Below are 21,907 nucleotides of genomic sequence, written 5' to 3'. Positions count from 1 at the left end.
TAGTCCACACATGCCATGCGCCGTTCTGTGTGACTTTCTGCCCCCTTCCTCTTAATGGTCTGACTTTACAATTACCACATTTTATGGATTGTTTATCTTTCCTGTTCTCCTGGGAAGCCAAGGCACTCTTTTGCTGAATGGATTGAAAATGAGTAGAGAAATGAAAACCACAGCCTAGGGATTTGGTTAGGAACAGAAGTTAGCATTAGAGTTGGGTTGTTGGTTTTCACGTTGTTTCTATATTTTAAGTGTTTTGGGTTTGCTCTTAGGTTCTTCACTGTTCCAAGCTCTGCTTTTGTAATCTGTAGTATTCTACTGCGTGTGTCCTCAAGCTGTTGCTCTTCTCTGGGCTCTTAGATGAGACTAAAGGCTGATATTTAAGGGCGAAGCTTCCTGGTGGCTGTTACTAGGTACATCGTGTCTGTCTAAATTTGGGTTCATTGTGTCAACCTGATAGTGTGGGGCAGGTGGACATTCTGCTGACCAGCAAGCGGTTGTGGGGGTTGGAGGCTGAAGATGGATAGCTGTGCCTCCTGACAAAAAAGTCATTCCGTGGGTATGAGTGTGCACGGGGAAACTGGGCCCAGCAGGTGGTGGCTCTAAGCAGGATCTGATTTCTTTCTCGGCAATGAGATTTGCTATGGCTGTCTTTTCATAGATGCCAGCTGGCACTGCCCGCTAACTGTCGGTACCTACTGGCTTTTGTGGTGGACTTGTTGCTTTCTTTAGAATGTATTCAGACACACTTTCATGTATGGCTTTGTGTTTGCTTCATGGTGAAACAAGGTATTCAAAAGTAGAATTCATTCTTGGGGTTCACCTGGTGGTAAAACATGACAACCAAATGCAGTCAAACCCCTTTTCTCCAGTTCTTTACTCTCTCTTTAATTCTCTGGTATATTAAACTTTTGATCCCCATTATTGCCATTTCAGGTTTGATTACTGAAAGTTCTTTCTGAGTTATAAAGAAAAAAAGTTTCTCATTGAGAATCCAGCCCAGAATATAGAGCTATGTAACTAGAAACAGGCCGCTGCTTTTAACTTTCCTTTGTAATATGTCATATATAATTTACTTAATCCAAAGAATCTATTTAAATATTTTGTTTTTTGAGACAGTGTCTTATGTAGACCAGGCTGCCATAGAACTCATTAAATGACTGGAGCTGGACTTGAACTCCTGATCTTCGTTCCTTCCCCTCCCAAGAGGTTTAGAGATGTTCTTTAGAATTTAAGAGGAAAGAGGGGTAGAAAGTACCGTTTGATTGTGTCTAGAGCAGAGGAAAAACCTAGGGGATGCTGTTGGGATCAGTCCTTGTCCCTTGGAACACCAGATTGTGTGAGAGAAGAAAATAACCGCTTCCTCCCATTCTGTGGAAACGTTGTGACACCTCTTTCCCAAGGTTTCCTTAAAAAGTCCCAGGTCTGACTTCGATTTGCCTAATTTTGGTGTATTCCCATCTCTAAAGCGATCATCGTAACTTACTAACCAGGCCTGGGTTCTGTTTACGTTGGTTGGTTTGTATTTTTTCTCATCTCTGGAACTTATGGATGGGATTAGCTCCCCTTCAGATGGATGCAGAACTGAAGAGGAAGATCAGAGTGTAAACCCCGAAAGAAGAAAGGAGTGCTGAGAAGATAGAAAATAAATGCCAACTCTCTCCCCAAATCTGCTTAATAGGAAAGGGCTGACCCTCTGCCAAGAAGGCATGCACAGCAGTTGGTTGTTTGGCCTAATGCTCCCTGCTTGCCCTTGTTTTGCCGCAGGTACCTGTTTCCCAAGTTCACGCTGTGTTGGACTGAGTTTGCAGACATGAAAGTCCACGTACCCTGTGAAACAGTTGACTACATTGAAGCCAACTATGGTAAGACCTGGAAGATTCCTATGAAGACATGGGACTGGAAAAGCTCACCCCCAAATGTTCAGCCCAATGGGATCTGGCCTATTTCTGAGTGGGACGAGGTTATCCAGTTGTACTGAGAATACAAAGTTAAGGAGGGAGATTTCCCAACAAGAAGATGGGTAACTCTTCAAAGCACCTCTGTCTTTTTGCTGCATTTGAGAGCCAAAGAAGATAAATGACAAGTGGACCATCTAATCAGCTGTCATTCTACAATTTCTGAGGAGTTTCTACACCAGGTGAAATACTAGGTTCTGGTGGACAGGCAGAGATGAACGAGCAAATGCTGCCTCTCTCTTGTCATGTTGGTAAACACTTCAGTCTTCTTTTAAGGGAATGTCCCCCACCCTCTGAAGAGCTGGTGTACGTTACGATGTATTCCATAATGATTCTTAAAATGTTGAGTAATGTTTATGCTGGAAAGTGAGCTCATCATTCAAAGCTAAGGAGGAGTACATTAGTTAGGAATCATTCATTCTTGCCTGTCCTCTGGATTTAAGCTGCTGCGTTCATGCCACTTTTGAGATTGTAGAATATGAGTTAGTATTTCATGAGTGATCAGACTTTATGTCGCATAGAGAAAGATAGTGGCAGACTCATCTTACAAGCATTTCTACCACAGTTGGTTTAAAACACAGGAGGATGATTTAAAAAGGGAGATGAGAGCCAATTTCAAGCCTTGTCAGGATGCATAGCTTCATGTTTGAAGTGAGAAGTTGATGCCTACGTGAGGCTTATGTTTCTAACATCATAGGAACACCTCTGACCTGCAGCAGCACGTGCTGATGAGTCCCTCTATCTTGCCATCTGAAAGCTGTGATGTCCCAAGGCTTACTTTCCTTATTTCAGTATCACTCTTAGATTTGAAAAATAGGAGTAATTCATGAATATTTTTTATTTTCTGAACTTGGAACTCTTCTACCCTTTATTTTAATGTTGACACTAAATACTAATAGATACACCTCTGAGGTTTCTAAATAGACCCTTTATTTATTTATCAACCTTATCAACCATAACTCTGTTTCTTTAATATATAACCTACACACTAATTTATTTAAAATAAAGATACGACTGTTGTTCTCTCCGGTACTACTTCAGGTTTCCATAATGAAGGCTTAATGTGAACCTGGTAACTCTTCCTCGTTCCAGATCACGGCTTTTAAAGCCTGTGTCCATCCCTAGATTTTCCTTTTGTTGAACGTAATAGTACAAGGCTCAGACTTCCTTCCTACCAAGTACTACACCTGCTGGATCCTTGACCTCCTTCTTCTTCACAAAATACACTCGTGAGTAGGCTGGGTTAGCTGCACCCTTCTCTTTACCTGTACTTGAGCCATGTGCTCTAAGTGAGACATGCAGGGGAGTCTGTGTCGTAAATGCTGCCGCGAGAGAAGGGTCTCTACTCTCTGCTTAGGGATGCTTCCCATGGCAGCCTGACAGATTTCCCTTTGCAAAAATGAAAACCAGAATGTCTAAGGAAATGGGCTGGCAGAATTAAAAAAAAAAAAAAAAAACACCTTGGGAAGTCACTTGAAGCCACCCACTTTCAAATTTCAATCAAGGTGAAAAGTCTTTGATAGACAATAAGGAACAGTCTGTGAGGATGTGTTCTTTGTGCGGGGAACTGAGTCTCATCATAACCATCTTAATTAGATTTTCAGAGACCTTTATAATTATTAGCAAACGTATCCCCCAAATTACAGATCATAAACAGTTCTTTCCTAGAAAATAAGTCCACATTCTATGTACCCACATTTCAGATAGCCTACCCTGATTTCATTTTTTTGTTTGTTTGTTTTTTTTGTGCACCAGAAATACAGCATATAATAGTGTTCTTGAGAAACCCCCTGTCTGGAGAGGCCCACTGGGTTGTACTCAGTATCCAGAAGCAAGTGCGCTCACATTGTTTCTTGTGTTTCTTGAGAGCCCCCATCTCCTGCCAGGGGAGCTGGCCTAATCCTGTTCAAATTGCTTTGTTTGTATCCATCTTTGCAGTTCAAGGTTGGGAAGTGTCCAGAGTACAAGCTATCTTGGCCAAGGTCAGAGATTTCATATATTCTTTCCTACATGGAGGGCAGCTAAACATCTTGTCTTCCCTCTGATTGTCTTTAGTGTTGGGGGTTCCTTTCTACCTTGGAAAAAATGAAAGCCTTTCCCAGAATTTGAAGGTAAGTCCTACTTTAGAAAATGATCCCATGATTCAGTCACAGTGAAGCCTGTGCTTCTTACCCTTTTAACTCTGCTGAGTGTCCAGAGACCTTGGGTTAGGTGTGCTCACCCCCTGTACCTTCTCAGATCACTTTTCATTCCTCCCTGAATATGCCAACTGTTCTTCTGTATGACTACTTTCTGGTCTGATTGCCTGGTTTACTTGAAGATATCTCTTCTGTTAACTTGTTGGTAGTTATGTAACCAAGGATGTCTCCAGAGAGACCCTGAGAAGCAAACACTTTCTCAGTTTGCAACAGCCAGCTACTTTTCCAAACATGGAGCACATGCCCTGCTCTTGGCTGCCTTGTTGACATCTGGCCACCAAGATAAAATAATAGTAACCACAGCTGGCCGTCTAAGAATAGCTGAGCCGTTAGAGAACGGGCTTCTCAGGTTCCCTTGCTAGCCTGCAGTGTGGCCACTGTGTACTTAGTGAAGCATTCTTTCTGGCCCTCATTTCTCAGCTGGTCGGTAATCCCAGGAAGGAGCGAGCTGAGCAGAACAGCTGAGGCCAAGATGCAGCAAGCGTTCTGTGACTTCTGGTCTGCTGCTGTCTGCAGACCTGAGTTCAGCTCTCAGTGCGGCCTCGATGACACCTGACTCCAGTGTCTCGAGGAAGTGCCCCTTGGGGTGCTCCTGCCAGCCCCCGCTGAAGGCCTCAGGTGACAAAAGACGCTAGGGAGGAATGTCTCTTTCTTGTCCAGAATTCTTCAGCTGCCTTCTTACCTTTATCTGGGGGGGAAAAAAAGCCTTATCTACAAAAAATAGAACAGTTTATGTCTGAAGACATCAGCCTGTGTTTCCTGACTCTTGAAATGTTTTAAAGGGTTCTGAAACATAAGGTACTCCGGTTCAGGGCTAGGGTTAAGTACTTATGAAATGTACCGTTTCCTACTTCCTCTTTCCTTGGTAATCGTTTAAATTGTAGGTGAGGATACACTGCCTTCTCAGAAGGTTGCATGACAGAAGTTGCTTAGAAATAAAATTGGGGGTGGGGCACTGAGATGGCTTAGTGGGTAAAAGCCCTTGTCACCAAAGTTGACTTGAGCATGATCCCCAGGACCCATCCAGTGCAAGGAGAGAACTGATTTCCACAAGTTGCCTGTGACTCCTGTGTGTAGGCTACAGTGTGCTTGCATCTCCTCTCCAGCACACAGGTAAATGTAGTGGAACAGCCTATTGTGTCTGTGCAGTGCAGGTCAGATATGTCGTTTATGAACTGAGAGTCATTGCTGTATTACCTCCACCTGTAAACAGCTGCGTTTTCACTGAGCTGACCAAGCCGCTGTCTTCTGATAGTACCCATGTGCTACTGTTTTCTTCTAAGCCCGGCCAGTTTGCTCTCAGATTTGGTGCCTGATCTGCTATGGACTTGCTTTTCAGTATTCTAGTTTTGCGTGGCAAACATCACCGTATGTATAGATCTGCAGAATCACAGCTTTGGAGTGCTTAGTTATTCATTGCCTACCCTGGATGGAGATGTGGATAATGGAGACTTCTTGCCCAGCACGTGTGAGGCCAGGGTCAGTACAAATCACAAGAAATCTGAGCAGAAGGATTACCATGTTCAAGACCAGCCTGGGCTACACTGTGAAGACCCTGTATTGAGGGAGGAAGAAGGAGAGAAGAGAGACAGAGAAGATGAGAATATGCTCATGTCAATCATCTGTCCACAGATTTATATTTTTGTCTAAGCTAGGCAAGAAGCAGCATATGTCATGCTGTTTTAAGTTACTTCACGTTAGAGTAAAACACTAATTATAGTTAATTGTAGGCAAACAGACCAATTCAGTGTTTAGTCCTTTTGTATACAACCAGTAAGCAAATATAAATTTTCTGAGAATTTTTGTTTCTGTCCCCTCAGAACACCTAGGCTAGAATTTGCCCCTATAATTCCTAGACTCAACCTAATAGAATTTTTCTGAGGGCCCACACAGCTATCCGAACTTCTTCTGAGTAGCTTTCACAGAAGGGAATGTGTAGGAAAGCTTTGTCACATAAAGTATCCTGCCATGCACTTTAAACACTATAAGCTCTACAACCTCTGACAATTTGTTCAAAGCATGAAAATTAGTTCATGAGTTTATTGAATGCAAATCATGTGTAACTCTGTCAACATGTGTATGACTATGAAACATGTATGTGAATTTTCTAGACCATCTCATGTTTTAAACATGGGCTTCCAGTGTATGCATACCAGTTTCCTACTTGGTTTTTGTCTTCAGGTATAGCTCATGGTACTACTGAAAAGACTTTTAATATTATTACTCTGAGGATTTGTAATATATGATCTACTTTGGGATGATTAATAAAATTTTTTAATCTCTTGTGCTTTTTTGTGTTTTTGAAACTTGAGCTAGAAATTAAAACCACTTGTTGTACGGAGGCAGCACCCACCAGAAAGAGCTGAAAACCTTATTACAAGTGAATGGCCCTGGGCAAGCCTAGAATCCCTGCAAAAGCATAGAGACAGTGAGTGGAAGCTGAGCCAGGCTCACGGCAGATCGCTTCTATTAGTGTGAGTCTTCAGAATGGGTCTGAACCAGCAACTGGTAACCTTGATTTCAGACCATTTGCAAAGATGTCAAATCTTCAGTGCTTAAAAAGACAGATGAGTCTTGAAGAGGGCAGAAGTAGGCATTAATATCTGTTATTAAAGGCAGAGGTGAGAACCCTGCCGGGAAATCAAGGTTTCTTTGTCGATCTGTTTTCTTTGTGGTGTCTTCGAATTGGATTTAAAGAGATTTTCCTAAAACGCTTCCTGGAAACCTTGGCTGGATCGGAGGATAAGGAGGTGCTGCTGTCAGGGTCAGGCCCTGTGCGTGTGTTTGGTTTGGGATTTGTTAGTCTGGAAAGCTGGGGGTGGGGGGTGGGGTGGGGGCTGTGAGCAGCTTGAGCCTGGCAGATTTCCCCCACCTGCCTAAAATACAGCCCAGAGGGAGCTGAGAGCCCTCTTAGCTCAACCCTGCACCTCCACTCTTTGCCCCTGGAACTGTGGCGTTTATTTCAAGTCTGGTCCCCTGGGGACTGAGTGGGGAGTGAGGACAGCTGATAAGCCTGGCACTATTGACTTTATGTGGAATATTCAGTGTATTTACTTTCTACACATAAGCTGCACTCTTATCTGTGGCCCACAGAGCATCTAAATCCTGCTCAGGGAAACAGTTGATGAGTCATGGTCTTGTACAAAGACCAACGGATAACGAGGGGAAACATCCCACCCACACCTTTCTTCCCTCTAGAACCTGGTCCTGCCCACCCCACCCCATCTCCCTCCGTTTTCACCTCTGCTCTTGGGTTTATTGCTTTAAAAAAAAAAAAATAGAAGCATTCATTGCTCTAGGCCTATGGAGTCAAGGCCAAGCCAGCATTGTCCTGAGAGGTTGGTAGGCAGCTGGGCATACCCAGAGCAGTGTGCCCCTCTAATTGGTTACTATGGGGGTGCAGGGAAATGCCCATTCACTTGAGGCAGTTACATGCTCCTCTTTGTGTTTCAGTGGTGAACATTTGCTCCGGACAGAACTACCCAGAAGGCCTCCACATCAGACGTGTTAGAGAGGACGTGTGTGTGTGTGTGTGTGTGTGTGTGTGTGTGTGTGTGTGGAATGAACCAGATATCTTAGAGAGGATGTGTGTGTGTGTGTAGTGCAGGTGTTACCAAAGAGACATCAGCCTGGGTCCTGGAGAGTGAAAATGATTAATGAATTATAAAACAATGAATAAATAATGCTTGAGAGAAGCTTGCTTTCGTTACAGGCACCTCCCTCCTCTGGTTCGTCCACACTCTGCTTTCCAGCGACACTGTTCCAGGTCACTCAGAGGGGAGGGCAGGCCAGAACCCTGGGCTGAACAGATGAAAGGAGGCCCTTCAGAATGCACTTTGCAGAAAATTATGATCACGTAACTTACATTTCCCTATCCCTAAACTAAAAGAAAAGTATTTCAGTGTATATATATATATTTTTTGACAGTCTTACATAACCTATGGTTTCAAGCTCCCTGCGTAGCTAAGGATAAATCTGAACTTTGGATTCTCCTGTCTCCGCCCTGTTAGTATTGGGCTTACAGGACTCTAGCTCCACATGAAGTTTGTCAGTGTGGAGCTGAAAGGCAGGGGGCTAGGCAAGCCTGCTACTAGCTGAGCTATATCCTCAGCCCTCACACCATTGACTTCACATGCTTAACACATAATATAGCTCACGGAGGCTTCACGAAAGCTCATGAAGTTGATGTTTACAGTTTGTAGTTAAAAAAACTGGGGCCAGGGGAGTGAGCATTCTACCCATTGGTGCACACAATAGTGGTACATGCGTCAGTCTGCCTCTGAAGCCAGTGCTCCGATCTTCTCCTAGCTACCTCAGGAAGTTGCCTCACGTGTGCCATTTCTTGGTATCTTAAAGCAATGCCTATTTATTGCTCCCATTTTATAGGGGACACCTTTGGAGTGGTCTTCTACCTATCTGGTGTGTATGCAGACCCCATTTAGGATAGACTCTGTGTGTCAGAGATTGTTTGAAGATTCTAGCTTATCTTTTCTGTTCTAACTAAGAGATATCTAAAGGTAACAGTCAATCGACGAACCCCCTTCCACTGAGAGAGCAAACCAAAGCTCTCAACTCAACCCTCTCTGTTTCTGCTCCCCACACTCAGGCAGAGATGGGGGCCAGATCAAGGGATTTTCCCTTCTGTACAGCTTGGTTTGCTGTCTCACCTGCTTGCATCCTTAGCTACCCTTCTTATTTGGGTGGAGGGGGCTGTCGTGGTGAGGAAGCAGAAAGAGGCTCCGAAGATGGGAGCTCATCAATCAGATTGCACAGCGTGCCCCGTAAATGGAACACTCTGTACTAATGACGGCCTGCAGCGGCTGCCAGCTCAACTGAGTTGGCTCTGTGCCCAAAGCTTGTTTCTTTGAGTATATGTTTTGGACTTTAGCTTGGTTAGGTATAATATTTTGTTTTGTCTACAATTATAACTCGCCTGGTAACTTGTACACACACGCACATACATATGCTGTATATATATTGGTTATATATGCCTACCACACACTCATATGAATATTTATTATTTTTGAGAGAGCATACTAGTGAGAGAACTTGAGCAAAATGCTTGAAGTGACGCTAATGGGGGAGTTAAGTAATGGGCTTTTCTGAAGTTCACCGCATAACAAGTGACCGAAAATGAGATTTACTGTGAAGAACTCAGGATGGACATGCGGACACCTTTGTAGAAAGGGCACAAGGAATTTAAAGTTTACCAAGAGAGCTTCCCATGGCCAAGAGCCATGCTAGACCAAAAAATAAATAAATAAATAAATAAATAAACTAAGTGTAAAAGAATGAACACAGGGCCTGGGAAATGAGTCGGTGGGTAAAGCGTTAGGATAGGGCTTCAGATCTGTCTGACTGCCTGTACTCCCAACAATTTGAGGGTAGTTATGGGTCGTCAGATCAAGCTGGCTAGGAGACTAGACACGTGATCATTCTCTGGGCTCTGTGAGAAACCCTGACTGGTTATATAGAGTGACACTCAATGTCAACCCCACCACCACTGGCAAATACAGACGTACCATGCACCCACCCACACACGTGCACAAACATGTATGCACACATACACATGTGCACACCACACACATACACACAAAATTTTAAATTTAAATTAAAATGCACAGTTTAATTTGGAAATAAAAACTTAAAAACAAGAGTCATAACCTTAATAAAAAGCAAAATAGAATTTGTGGCAGAAAGCCTGACAAAGAGGACCATCTTTTATTGGTACAGGTACGTTCCTCTAAATCTTCTAAACTCCTATGTGTCTTTAGACCCCAAAAGAAGTTCATCAAAAGACTTATAAACCTAAAGCAAGTAGGGCTTGGTGTTACCTGCCTTTAATCCCAACACTTAGGAGTAAGAGTCAACAGAGGCCAGCCTGGTCTACAGAGCGACTTCCCAGTCAAAGCTACCTACTGAGACCCTTCTGGAAAAACAAAAGCAACACAATCATAAGACAGAGAATAAATACAAGACAGAGATGTTTTCACAGATCTACTGGGATACACCTCCAAGACTATAGAGTACTAACCTAATGGATGTATAGAAAAATGTGTTAACTTTCGAAGGAGCGTGTCTCCTCTCATAGTGACTATGAAAATTTTTTTAAAAATAGGTTATATGTTGTTCCAAAATTAAAGTTTCAAAAAGCTATATTAGAACAAAAAAAAATTACCCTACACATCTTTGAGTATATTACGATAACATAAGAAACTAATAGCAAGCCATTGTCAATAGCATCAATTATAATACAATACTTTTTTAAAAAAGCCATACTTTCTAAAAGAGAAAAAAAATAAGTCTTTAGAAGCAAATAGGAGTCAGATGTCATTGCACACATCTATGACAGAGTCAAGGTGACCTACCGTTCCAGACCAGCCTGGGCATCATAGCAAGACCCTGTCTCCGAAACTGAAATAAAATAAAAACTTAACCCTATTGATGAGTCTTAGGTCAAAATTTATACGGCAAGCTGCCAAAACTTATTTAAGAGGTAGAATACTTAAAAGAAAAATATGTGCCTAGCAGGATATGCTTGTAAATTCTGTCTGTATGAAGAACCAGCTAGTTCATATGACGAATAAATTGGAGATAAACAGGGATGAATAACTGGATGCAGAGAAAGACGACACACTGATGCCCGGAAACCAAGAACTGAGGTTGGAGAGAGGGGTTTAGCATGGGGAGTGGGTAGGAAAGGTTAAGACTGGCAGATGCTTAACCTCTAGTTAAAATGACTTTAGCCACCCATACCAAAGACCCCTCGTCCTTCCTGAAACTGACAACCCTGCATAGGGGGCTGGAAGGCCAGCACACACTGACCTATCCAGACAGATCAATTAAAGGAGCAGGACCAGGGAGTCCGACCGCACCAGGCTCTCCTAGGGACCTGCCCATCCCCCGGGCCCTCTCCAGCAGCTCCGCAGGTGCAGTCTCTCCAGGGGGCAGTGAGAGCCATGAATAGTAAGCATTTTAGCTCAAGCACATAGAGGCGTTTAGCTGCCTAAATTTAATCCCCCAATAATCGGATTATGTAAATTCCTACTCCAACCTCTTCCATGGCAGGACCTAGCCTCTAAATGCTCAACACTGGGAGAATGGGACCGGAGCGGACCCATCACTCTCAAGAGCCACTGTAGGGAACTGGTGTACCCAAACGGCTTCTAAAAGCATAAAGCCAACAGTAACATTTAAGAAGGTTCAGGAACAAAAGCCAGCCCTCTTCCAGGTTCCTTTCCCTGAGACTTTCCTCTTGGTCTGAGTTCCTAGCCACGTTGTCAGGTTTTATTTGGTAGCTTGTTACGCTAAGCATCCTCCATTGGATCTTGCCATCCAGTTGCCTCGATTCTTTTTCACAAATGGAAAATGGGCCACGGAGAAACTATATCACCTCACGGTTTTTGGCTAAGGTGAAGGATAGCAAACTTCTGTGCGGCCCGTCAGAACTGTAATATAATCGGACAGCGTGGGAAAAGCACAGACACCATAGGAACAACTTCTCTCCCACAGTGCACCGAAAGAGCAGGGGGCAGAAAGAGGAGCAAGCCAAGGGTGTTTTCTGCAAATATTAGGTTGTGTCTCTGTGCACAAATTAGCCAGCTCTTCTTATTCTTTGATCTACTGCATCCTCAAGTTACAACAGAAGGAGTCTTGGAGCGCCCAGCTGTAGTTACTGTTGGCATCTTTGCAGCACTCTTCTCTTCCTGATCTCTACCCTGGCCACCAAGATTCCAGGCACCCAGGACCCTGTCCTGGCTATTGTACATTCGAACCCTGCTCCTGGCCTTCTTTGTCGCTGTACCCGTGCTCCAACTTTTACACAACAATCTGGGCATTTGGGAACTCTGAATTGCTTGACAATAGGCCCAGAGCCCATTTTCAGTGTTGGTTTGGGGTTCTTTTCAAGTCTGTGTAGTCCTGGAGTCCACATACTACAGAAGGCCTTTCACTGAAATAGATTGAGCTCTGGGTAGGAAGAAATTAGAGAGAAGGGAATTAGGAGTCTCCATTTGTTTCCATATCTTAAGTTCCTCCGATGCCAGTGGGAGCTTTGCTTCAAGGCCTTGTTTAAACACCAGCCCCTCCCAGAGTAATGCCTGATTGTCCAACCAGAATCTTTTACCTCTTGTCGTAACTGTAATTTATGTTCTCTGCTACTCAGGACTGTCAATCTTGTATTGAATCTGCTTGTTATGCCTTTTTCCCCTTTCTGGCTCCACCCATATACCTGAGCTTTGTAATTCAGGCAGTATCTTTTCGATCTGTAATAAAATGATGAGTTTCCATGGGTGTCGGGTAAGGAGTCCTGGGTGTGACGAGCATCCTGAGGTCTCAGGGCCTCACCACATTGGCTTCTTTCCTGTCACATTAGGGTTATGATAGGTTTGGTGTTTGCTCCATGGTACCCAGGCTGCAGAAGCAACCTCAAACATGACTTTCTCACTGCTTCAGCTTGCAGCCATCCTGCTGGAGCTTCTGATCCATGGTCTATGTCAAATCTGTTCACATGCCATTAGCTGATACAAGGCACATGACCAAGCCTGACCCTGAGACAGGGATGTATATTCTTTTTACCTGCACACAGCTGCTGGTCACATGACAGTGGAAGGGTTTATATAACCCTCTCACAGGGAAGGGAACTAGAATGTAGCTGTAACAATAATATAATCAACTACAACAAAAATCTATTGATACTATACTATGTGCAGCTTGTGGTCCTAAATAGCTTGCCTGTTTTTCCTTCTTATTTGATTCCCATAGTTCCAGAATCTCACCCATTTTACAAATAAGGAAAATGAAGAAAACAGAAGTTGAATGATTTGCCTGGCATCATGCAAGTGAATAGATAAGAAATTTCAGCTTGGGTGACTACAACCCCAGAGTCATTTGCTCTTATTCACCAAAGTGCAATGTATTTGTGAATTTATTGTCTCAAATCCTAGGGCCTTCAGAGAGAGAAATACCTAGAGACTGATGGTTTAATCAGACACTAATCAAACAACATTTGGTGGACATCTATTCAATGCGGTAATGAGGGATATAGAAGAGATATAAGACAAGAAAAGTAAATATTACTAAGTGGGATGAAGCATTGAGAATACAGCAAAGGATGATGATGATGATGATGATGGTGTGTGTGTGTGTGTGGGTAGGCACAATCTTAGTAGCTAAGAAGCTCTTAGGTGATGACTGATGAGATGGGTCAGTGGGGAAAGCCACTTGCTGCCAAACCTGAGGTTCTGAATTTGATCCCTGGAAGGCACAGAGTGGAAGGAGAAAACCACCCCCCTCGAGTTGTTCCCTAACCTCCCCACACTCACCTTGGTGAACCTGAGGCAATAAATGCATAAGTACAATTATTAAAAATTTAAAGTTCATCACTGGGAAGGTGGCATCTGAGTAGAATGTCAGTGCCTTGAGGGCGGGGTTTTGTGCCTGGTTTTGTTTGGAGTTATACTCTCCACACCTGAACACGGCCTGAGCGGGGCTTAAGTTTCCAGTACTGACCTGACACACAGCAAAGGAGAGCGGAGGGGAGAGGAGGGGAAGAGGAAGGAAGGGGAAGGGAGGGAGAGGAAGGGAAGGAAAGGAAAGGGAAGGGAAGGACCTCCATGGGCAGCCTGTGAGAAGCAGAGGGATCTGTACAAAGGCTAGGAGGCAGCAGGGTGGGGGGTGGGGGGGTGGCGGGGTGGGGGTGTGTGTGACGTGTTTCTGAAAGGACAAACCAGAGTCTGGAGGGGGATGAACCACAGGGAAAGAAGAGACAGATCGATTAACGAGATAAAGAGATCTCAGGGACCATTTAAAGCCCGCAGTTCACTTTCCTTCTGTTGATTTGTTGTTTGGTTGGTTTTTTTGTTTGCTTGTTTGTTTTTGTTGTTCAGACAAGGTCTCTCTCACCACTTAGACCTGGACAGCCTCAAACGTCCCACCCTCTTGCCTTGGGGTTGCAGATGTGTGCCGCTGCACATCGAATGAAATGGAAAGCCACAAGAGAATTTAGATCTGAGAAGTGACAGAGGTCTGACTTGTGTTTTCTCAGACCATTCTGGGAGATGTAGGACAGAGGAAGGAGGCAGAGTCCCTCCATCCCTGAAATAACCACGCCCTGTGTTGACCAACAGGAAAAAGTAGATCAGACCCATAAATCCATCAATCTCTCCAGTGCAGTGCTTTTAAACTTCGTTGTGTGTCTTCATTTCCTGGCGATATTTGGTAAAATTGCAGGTTACAGGCCTCCCCCAAACTCATTTAGCGGGTCTGGAGCTGGGCATTGGGATCAGACGACGCTTGCGCTGGGATTTGAAGAAGCACTGGTGAGTTAGCAAGAGTTCTAAGCTTTCTGGTGCTTGGCTGGAAGAGGAGGTTGGAAGCAGTACCCCACCCCTAAAGCCTCGGACAAAGAGGGGTCCTCCTTCCAACATTGCTCCTTGGCCGCTTCACAAGCGAGGGTTGATGCGGCAAAACGGGGAGTAACTGGCGAAAAGCGCCCCCTCCTGCCGCAAGACAAAGGGCGGTGTCCTATAAAGGTCGTGACAGAGGCTCTGTGTCCAGGCGAGGGCGCACACGGACAGCCGACGTCCGCTGAGACAGACACCGTGACAGCGCGGGCTCCCAGCTCCTGGCCAGAAGTGCGTTGACCTAAGGGAGCAGGAGTGGGCAGAAGCAAGGGGCCACCGGGCAGACCAGAGAGAACAGAGAGAGATGTGGCCACTTGGTAGCAGCCACTGAAGGGACTCTTCAGGTGACCAGGGAACTTTAGAGGGGCAGAGGCAGCGGCGCGGTACTAGGGAGCCTGTCTAGCCTCCTAAGGCACGTGTGTTGTCCAAGCTGCTTTAGTTGGAACGCAGCGCCAGTCCCCTGCACCCCAGAGCATCTCCGGGGATCTTTAACCGCCGCCAGATCTCTCTTAGCGATCCCCCGATACTTTGCAGATGTGAAATTTCAACCTCTAGATGCTTTCCCAGACTCCTGGGCAGGTTTGCCACGGTGAGATGAGGTAACTTTTTTTTTTTTTTTTTTTTTTTTTTTTTTTTTTTTTTTTTTTTTTTTTTTTTTTTTTAAGAGTGGGGAAGGGATAGCTGGGAAATAGAGGGTTCGCAGACAAGCTGCAGATTGGACAGAAAGAGCAGAGACGTCAAGCGCGAGCAGGCTGCGAGGCACCGGTGTAAAGTGCGCCTTGGCCGTGATGGCCCCGGGACTCAAGAAAGTTGTTGAAGGGGACCGCCTCAGTCCGCTCGCCACAAAGAGGTATCCAATGCGCTTGGCTGACTCCAAGCTTTACGTGTGGTTGCCTAAGAGAGACAAACGCGATAGTCTATAGAGAGAGTTCTAAGATCTGAGTGTATGATTATGTGTGAATGAGCGTGAAGTGTACATCTCAGACTCGCAGTAGCTGGGGAATGGGATGGGAAATCTTCCTTGTACCGTTTACTTTTTAATTTTTTTAAACTGGTATAGAAAACTTTTAAAAATTAACATAAAGGCTTTCGATATCATTGTAATATTTTCAAATAACCTGTGATTTAGTCATTTCCTTCCCTCATCTCCCACCACCTGCTACCCTCATTACACCCCCTCCAACCGCCCACCTGTGTAAGTTTTGTTTGGTATTTCTTTTTTAACGGAGAGGAACTGTGCCTAGTGTTGGCTCTTAGACTCCATTCCCAACCTAGCTTTTCAAACGGCTGTCCAGCTTTCTTCCTATGGCATATCTGCACTTCCAAGAAAACGTTGTAGGAAAAGACAGATACACAGGATAGAGTTGCAGTAGAGAAAGGGACAATCTTAGGGGAATAATAATAATAACAATAAAAGACCTGTGTGAGCCTGCAGGCCTGAGGATAACCCTGCGGCATTGTTAGCTGTAGATGTTTGTACCTCTCCAGTTGGTCTGGGGGTTGTGTCCAGGAACTGTGGACCCGGAAGAGCACATTGTCTCTTTGCAACAGTGGACACCTTCCCGAGGAGCATAAGCAGTTTTCTTCTGTGAGTGTTACCTCCACTGGTGACAACAGAAAGAGGTTGTAAATTCTATCTTCATGGTGTATTTAACATAACGTCATTCAGGTGCTTTCTACAGCACCCATGCCATAGTGAAATAAGTTGTTCAGGCAGACCTTGAAATTTTTTTTTAATAAAAAATTTTTGTGTGTATGGGTATATATATGTGGTGTGTGTGTGTGTGTATACAACTCACATGCCTGGTACCCAGAAGAAGGGGTGGGATCCTCTGGAACTTGAGTTACAAACAAGTGCCATATGTGTTGTGGGAGTTGAACCCAGGTCCCATAGATGAAGTCAGTGATGGTAACCACTGAGTCATCCCTCCAGCACTTAAAGCTCATACTTGACTTGAGTCTATAACCCTCCTACCCAGGGATATGTGGCTAGAATTCGAAAGTTCTATGAACTTGAATAGGGAGATATTATATCTTTATTTTCGATTAACATTTATTCTAAATGTAGTATTTCATCTATTTACAAATATAGCTGATAAAGTACATTAATATTCACATGGTTCTAAATAAAAAAAAATTTTTTTATTCCTATCTCAGAATAATGATTTTAAATGCATTAAATACATAGACACAGACCATTCCATTCCCTGTGTCTATGTATTTAATGCATTTAAAATCATTTCTAGTAGCTGCTCAGATACTATGACTTAAAATATAATAATATAGTAGCAAAGATTTATTCTAAGACAAGACAGTAGGGGTACGCTTGTCACTAGTGTAAGTCCCAGATACTTGCATCTCACATCTCAAATGCTGTGGATCTTTAAAAAAAAAAATCAAATGTCATTTCTTAGAAATTATGGTAGTATGTGTAGTTTTTAATGTGTTAAAAATTAAGCGAATTATTACCACACTGCATTTTTAATTTCAGTATTTTAATAACTACTAAGTAGGACTCATTATTTTCTGTATTTTAATTTACACATGTAAAATTTTGACAGAGGAACCAATATCTATTTAAAGCCACTGTTCTGAGAGGACTGCAAACCTAGGCTTCCCTGGACCACCAAAAAGATTCGTGGTGCAAAAATGAAAAAAAAGAAAAGTTAATGAACCCCAGCCTAGCGGGAAGCCTCAGTTGTGACACTGATGTTTGCCCTTATTTCACCATCTACCCATGGCATCTGGTGTGAAATTTCCCCTCTCTTAGTTTGCTCTGAAATCAAAATTAGCGGCAATCAGTCCTTGCAACTGGGAAAAACACTAAATGCAATTTTCCTTTGATTTAAGAAGTATAGTGCAGCAATTTTCCAGTGGCCTCTATTTTGAGCTTTTCCAGCTTGTTAAGTTACTGATTTCTATTTCCCCCATGGAGAAGGAGAGTCAAACACTCAAGGCTAAATCAACAAGGAATTACCAAGCATCCCCCTGATGGCAGCCTGCATTTTAGAACAGTCTTTTTCTTTTTTCTTTCCCTTCCTTCCTTCCTTCCTTCCTTCCTTCCTTCCTTCCTTCCTTCCTTCCTTCCTTCCTTTCTTTTTTAACTGATCCTTCTGTCTGTCTAGTACAATAGACTCCAGCCGTCTTAGAAAAACACCACAACCAGTTAACCCTGCCTAATCTTCTTTGCTCCCAGCTTGAAAGGGACCCCTACTCCCCATGGGACTAGAGTTGAATTGGCAGTGAGCTAAATCCTCTTTTGATAAGACAACTTTGTCCCTCAGTTCTGGCCAGTTCCAGTGTGAACAACCCTAAGGGTTTCCTTTCTGTCGTCAAGTCCCCTTGATCTGGGTTTCTGTTTCAGGTATAGTTGGGGTAACGTTCTGGCAACATGCTTCTAATGTAGAACCAAAGGCCAAAATATTCAGAAATAACTCAGGCTAGATACAGGGTAATGGGGCAGTGCACATTTCTAAACAGGAAGAGACCTAGTCCACATGCCTGATTTACAGGGAGGTGTGGTCTCCTTGGAAGCCTGCTCTAGCATGTAAGTGTGCTGTTTCTCTGCTTCTACAGAATCTATTTTCTTCCCTCAGGTAAACAAAAGCAGCTTGCTCCGGAGGGTCCAGCTGTACAATAAAGCCATGCCTTGACTCGTGACGCAGTTCTGAGCCCTCCTCAAGCATCTGCCATAGGTTGAGAATACACATTGACAATGTATTTGACACACCTAACCTATAGAAGATCACTTAGACCAGCATCCCTTAAAAGTGCTCAAAACACTCACCTTAGCCTACAGTGGGCAAAATCACCAAAGCAAAGTCAATTTTATAAGAAAGTAGGACACGCCACATATAATTTATTGAACACCTCGGTCCATGAAACACTAGCAGCACAGCACTGCACACTATGGCTCACTCCACTTCCCTATGCTGTGAAGACTCATATAGACAGGTTTAGGAAGAGGCTGGGCTCGCTCTCTCTCTCTGTCTCTCTCTGTCTCTGTCTCTCTCTGTCTCTCTGTCTCTCTCGTTTTGGCTTTTTTGAGACAGGGTTTCTCTGTGTAGTCTTGACTGTCCTAGAACTCACTCTGTAGACCAGGTTGGCCTTGAGCTCACAGAGATCTGCCTGCCTCTGCCTCCCAAGTGCTGGGATTAAAGGCATGTGCCACTATGGCTCGGCACCTTTCCTCTATTCTGAAAAGCTCTTGACACACAGCACATTCACACCCAACACTTCCTGGGCTAAATATATACTTTATTCATGTGTGTGCTCAATTCCATACTGTTGGTGATTTTGATCAGCTGGGAGGGATAGGTTATAAAGGAAGTAGTGGGGTTGGAGATGCAGCTTAGTCAGTCAGTGCTACATGGCCAGCATGAGGCCCTGGGTTCAATCCCTAGCATGCAGAAACCAAAAAATGGTGACATATAACTGTCACCCTAGCATTCAGGAGGTGAAAGTAAGAGGAGTGGAAGTTCAAGGTTGTCATCGGCTAACCTGGAATATGTGAGATCCGACCTCACAAGAGGGGGGCAGGGACGAGACTAAACACAATTTTGCAATGGTGACTTCGAAACAGTCAGGAGGAAAAGATTACAGGGTTTTTTCTTTTGCCCTTTCTTCTGCCATCCTTTTTCTTCTTAAACAAGATATTTCTAAAACACTCAAAATGGATTTCTTAAAGCCTGACTTAAGAAGATCGAGCATTGCAGGCTCTTGGCAGAATATGTGATTGTAGGTCTTGACCACCAAAGTCCCTTTTTTTCTCCCATCTCAGGAACCTGGACATGACCAGAAAGATCTTCACAAACACGAGGGAGCGGTGGAGGCAGCAGAGTGTCAACAGCGCCTTCGCCAGGCTGAGGAAACTCATCCCCACTCACCCTCCAGACAAGAAGCTGAGCAAAAATGAAACGCTTCGCTTGGCAATGAGGTATATCAACTTCTTGGTCAAGGTCCTGGGAGAGCAAAGCCTACAGCAAGCAGGAGTAGCTGCTCAGGGAAACATTCTGGGGCTCTTTCCCCAAGAGCCCCACCTGCCAGACGTGGATGAAAGACTTCTACTCAAAGACTATGGAGTTGCTTCCCCTGGCCCCAGCCGTGAGGCTCCCTAGGGTGGCTGTGGCTGTCAGCCCCTGGGCAGTACCTAGTTGAAGAGTTCTGTGGTTGTGTGTGTGCTATGGAGAGGTGTGATGCAGGAAGTGATGGGGACAGAAGCCGAGAGCCGCAAGGGGACTTGAGGAATGTTGCTCTAGCCTCATTACCCCAGGACTTCAGGCAGAAGGACTTGCTCCGTGAGTCTGCATGAGACAATTGCAAAACAGCAAAACAGCCATTAAGTTTAAAACTGCCGCCTCGCTCATGGCTTCAGTAATGAGGATTTCCTTACACTGGATCTCAGAGGAATGAATGATGCTTGTTGCCCTCTGAATATATTTAAAAGTTTGCTTTGAAAAAGGAGATGTGTCTGATTGAGGGTAGATACAAGAAGTCTTAAGACTGATGAATGAAAAGGTAGCCACTGTGGAGAACCAACTCCAGAGAGGCATGGGTCATCTCTGGAGGGATGTCCCTTTGGGCAAAGCAGTGAGGATTCTGTGGGTGGAGAGGCTCCATGTCCTTCGACCTCTATAGAGTCATGGGCTACATAGTAAGTTTGAGGTCAACCTGGAATACATGAGATCCAGGCTCAAAAGAGGAGGAGGTCAGGGGAGGGACAAAACACAGATTTGTAATGTTGACTTCGAAGTTGAGCCTCTGAAACCAAATAGTGGATTTCATTCATTTGAAGAAAAACCCTGGTAATTTAGGACCTAGACTTCATAGTTTTCTTATTAAAATTTAGCTGGAATGATGGAGCAAACCCCTAAGTTTGATACATTGGGTACTAAAACTTTTAATGCAGCCTAAATTCCTGCTGACTTAAGTCCTGCACAAGTCAATAATTATGAAAAACCCAAATGTTGGCATTTCACATTTTGCTGCGAGCAGACAATAGAAATAAAGGACCAGATGCTAATGAACTTGCTAATGAACCAGTACATTGAAGGCCAGGGAGCACTGGCTGGGTCTTAAGCTGGGGCGGGGTAGCACCCTACAAACCAGTGGGACAGTGTGGATGCGCCAGTCCTCACTCCACACCATTCTGATCCTCATGGAACTTGGATTCAATGACGAATCCAGCAATTGAGCCGTCAAATGCAGATGTCTGTATCTGGGACATTTTATTTCCCCAGAGTTCTTTTGGCTTTGTGATCGTCCAATCATAGGTGGGACAGCTATGGATTGTGGTTAAGAATTTACAGTGTCTACACAATATAGAATTTAAATGTCCCTCTGGAAACCACGTCATTAAGGTCAATTTAGCCAATACACTTGTAACACAATGGGTTTCCCTCTAAGTCCTTTGTTTAACCTCACTTGGTTCATTTCCCCACAGAAACAGTTAGAGACAGGGAACCACAGAGGCTGCTGGAGTCCTTCCTTCCGCCCTAGAGTGTATATCATTCGCACCAGCTGCAGGAGGTTCAAGCTTGTCCCCGATTTCTAAGTTTTAATGGTAGTTGTCAGTTAAGTCCCACTGCCCTCTCATCTGGCATTAAATAAAGTACATTTGACAGTGACTTTGTTTTTAAGGACTTTTTTTTTTTTTTTTTTAATTTATTACATATCAGTGCTCTACCTGCATGCCAGAAGAGGGCACCAGATCTCATTACAGATAATTGTGAGCCACTGTGTGGTTGCTGGGACTTGAACACAGGACCTCTGGAAGAGAAACCAGTGCTTTTAATCTCTGAGCCACCTCTCCAGCCCCAGGGACTTTGCTTTTATTTAGATTCTTTGAACATGAAGAAAGCATGGGGGCCCTCGGTCCCTCTACACAGACCACAGTCAGTTTCCTGATTGCTGGAGCTTTTGTCTGTGCTCAGAGGCGGCCTCCCACTGAAATGCTGCAAGGACCCCCAAAAGATGTGAGGAGGTTGCATCATCAGTACAGTAAACGAGGGGGACACTTATTTAAAGAAATCCTAGAGGAAATCCATTTGTAGGCGAATAAACCTTTACAATGTTATTATATGGGATGCATTTATTCAGCTTTAATTTTCTGTATCAACTTGAATTAAATTAACACAACTATTAATAAATAAAACCAAAACAAACAACAAAGAAACAAAAAGCCAACTCTAATCACATGTGGTCCCAAACCTAGTCATGATATGTGTGAGACCGGAAGCTAATTCAAAACTCCCTCTATGGTTTTCTTTTATGGATCTAGTAATAAGACTTCATAGTTCAAACACATTATCATCTGCTAGATGCTACATCTGTTTATGGGCCATTTGGACAG

General features: G+C 44.0%; 1 protein-coding gene across 8 annotated transcripts in view; it reads left to right on the top strand.

Moving 5' to 3' along the window:
* Fktn (fukutin) overlaps positions 1-21,168 on the top strand; it is a 59,764-nt gene extending 38,596 nt beyond the window's left edge. For 6 of the 8 annotated variants that reach the window (XM_057790553.1, XM_057790552.1, XM_057790555.1 and 3 more), the window contains one exon: positions 19,337-21,168. In XM_057790553.1, coding sequence (XP_057646536.1) covers positions 19,337-19,673 — 337 coding nt within the window. In that variant the 3' untranslated portion in view covers positions 19,674-21,168. Of the gene's footprint in view, positions 1-1,764; positions 6,439-19,336 lie in introns of those variants that run through there. The other 2 variants (XM_057790559.1, XM_057790554.1) reach the window with 2 other exon arrangements.
* The last annotated feature ends 739 nt before the right edge of the window (positions 21,169-21,907 follow it).

The sequence above is a fragment of the Chionomys nivalis genome, chromosome 16 (assembly GCF_950005125.1).
Source record: "Chionomys nivalis chromosome 16, mChiNiv1.1, whole genome shotgun sequence".
NCBI classification, from domain to species: domain Eukaryota; kingdom Metazoa; phylum Chordata; class Mammalia; order Rodentia; family Cricetidae; genus Chionomys; species Chionomys nivalis.
Note: the sequence above shows the minus strand (reverse complement) of the source record. Positions and strands in the feature narration are given on the sequence as shown.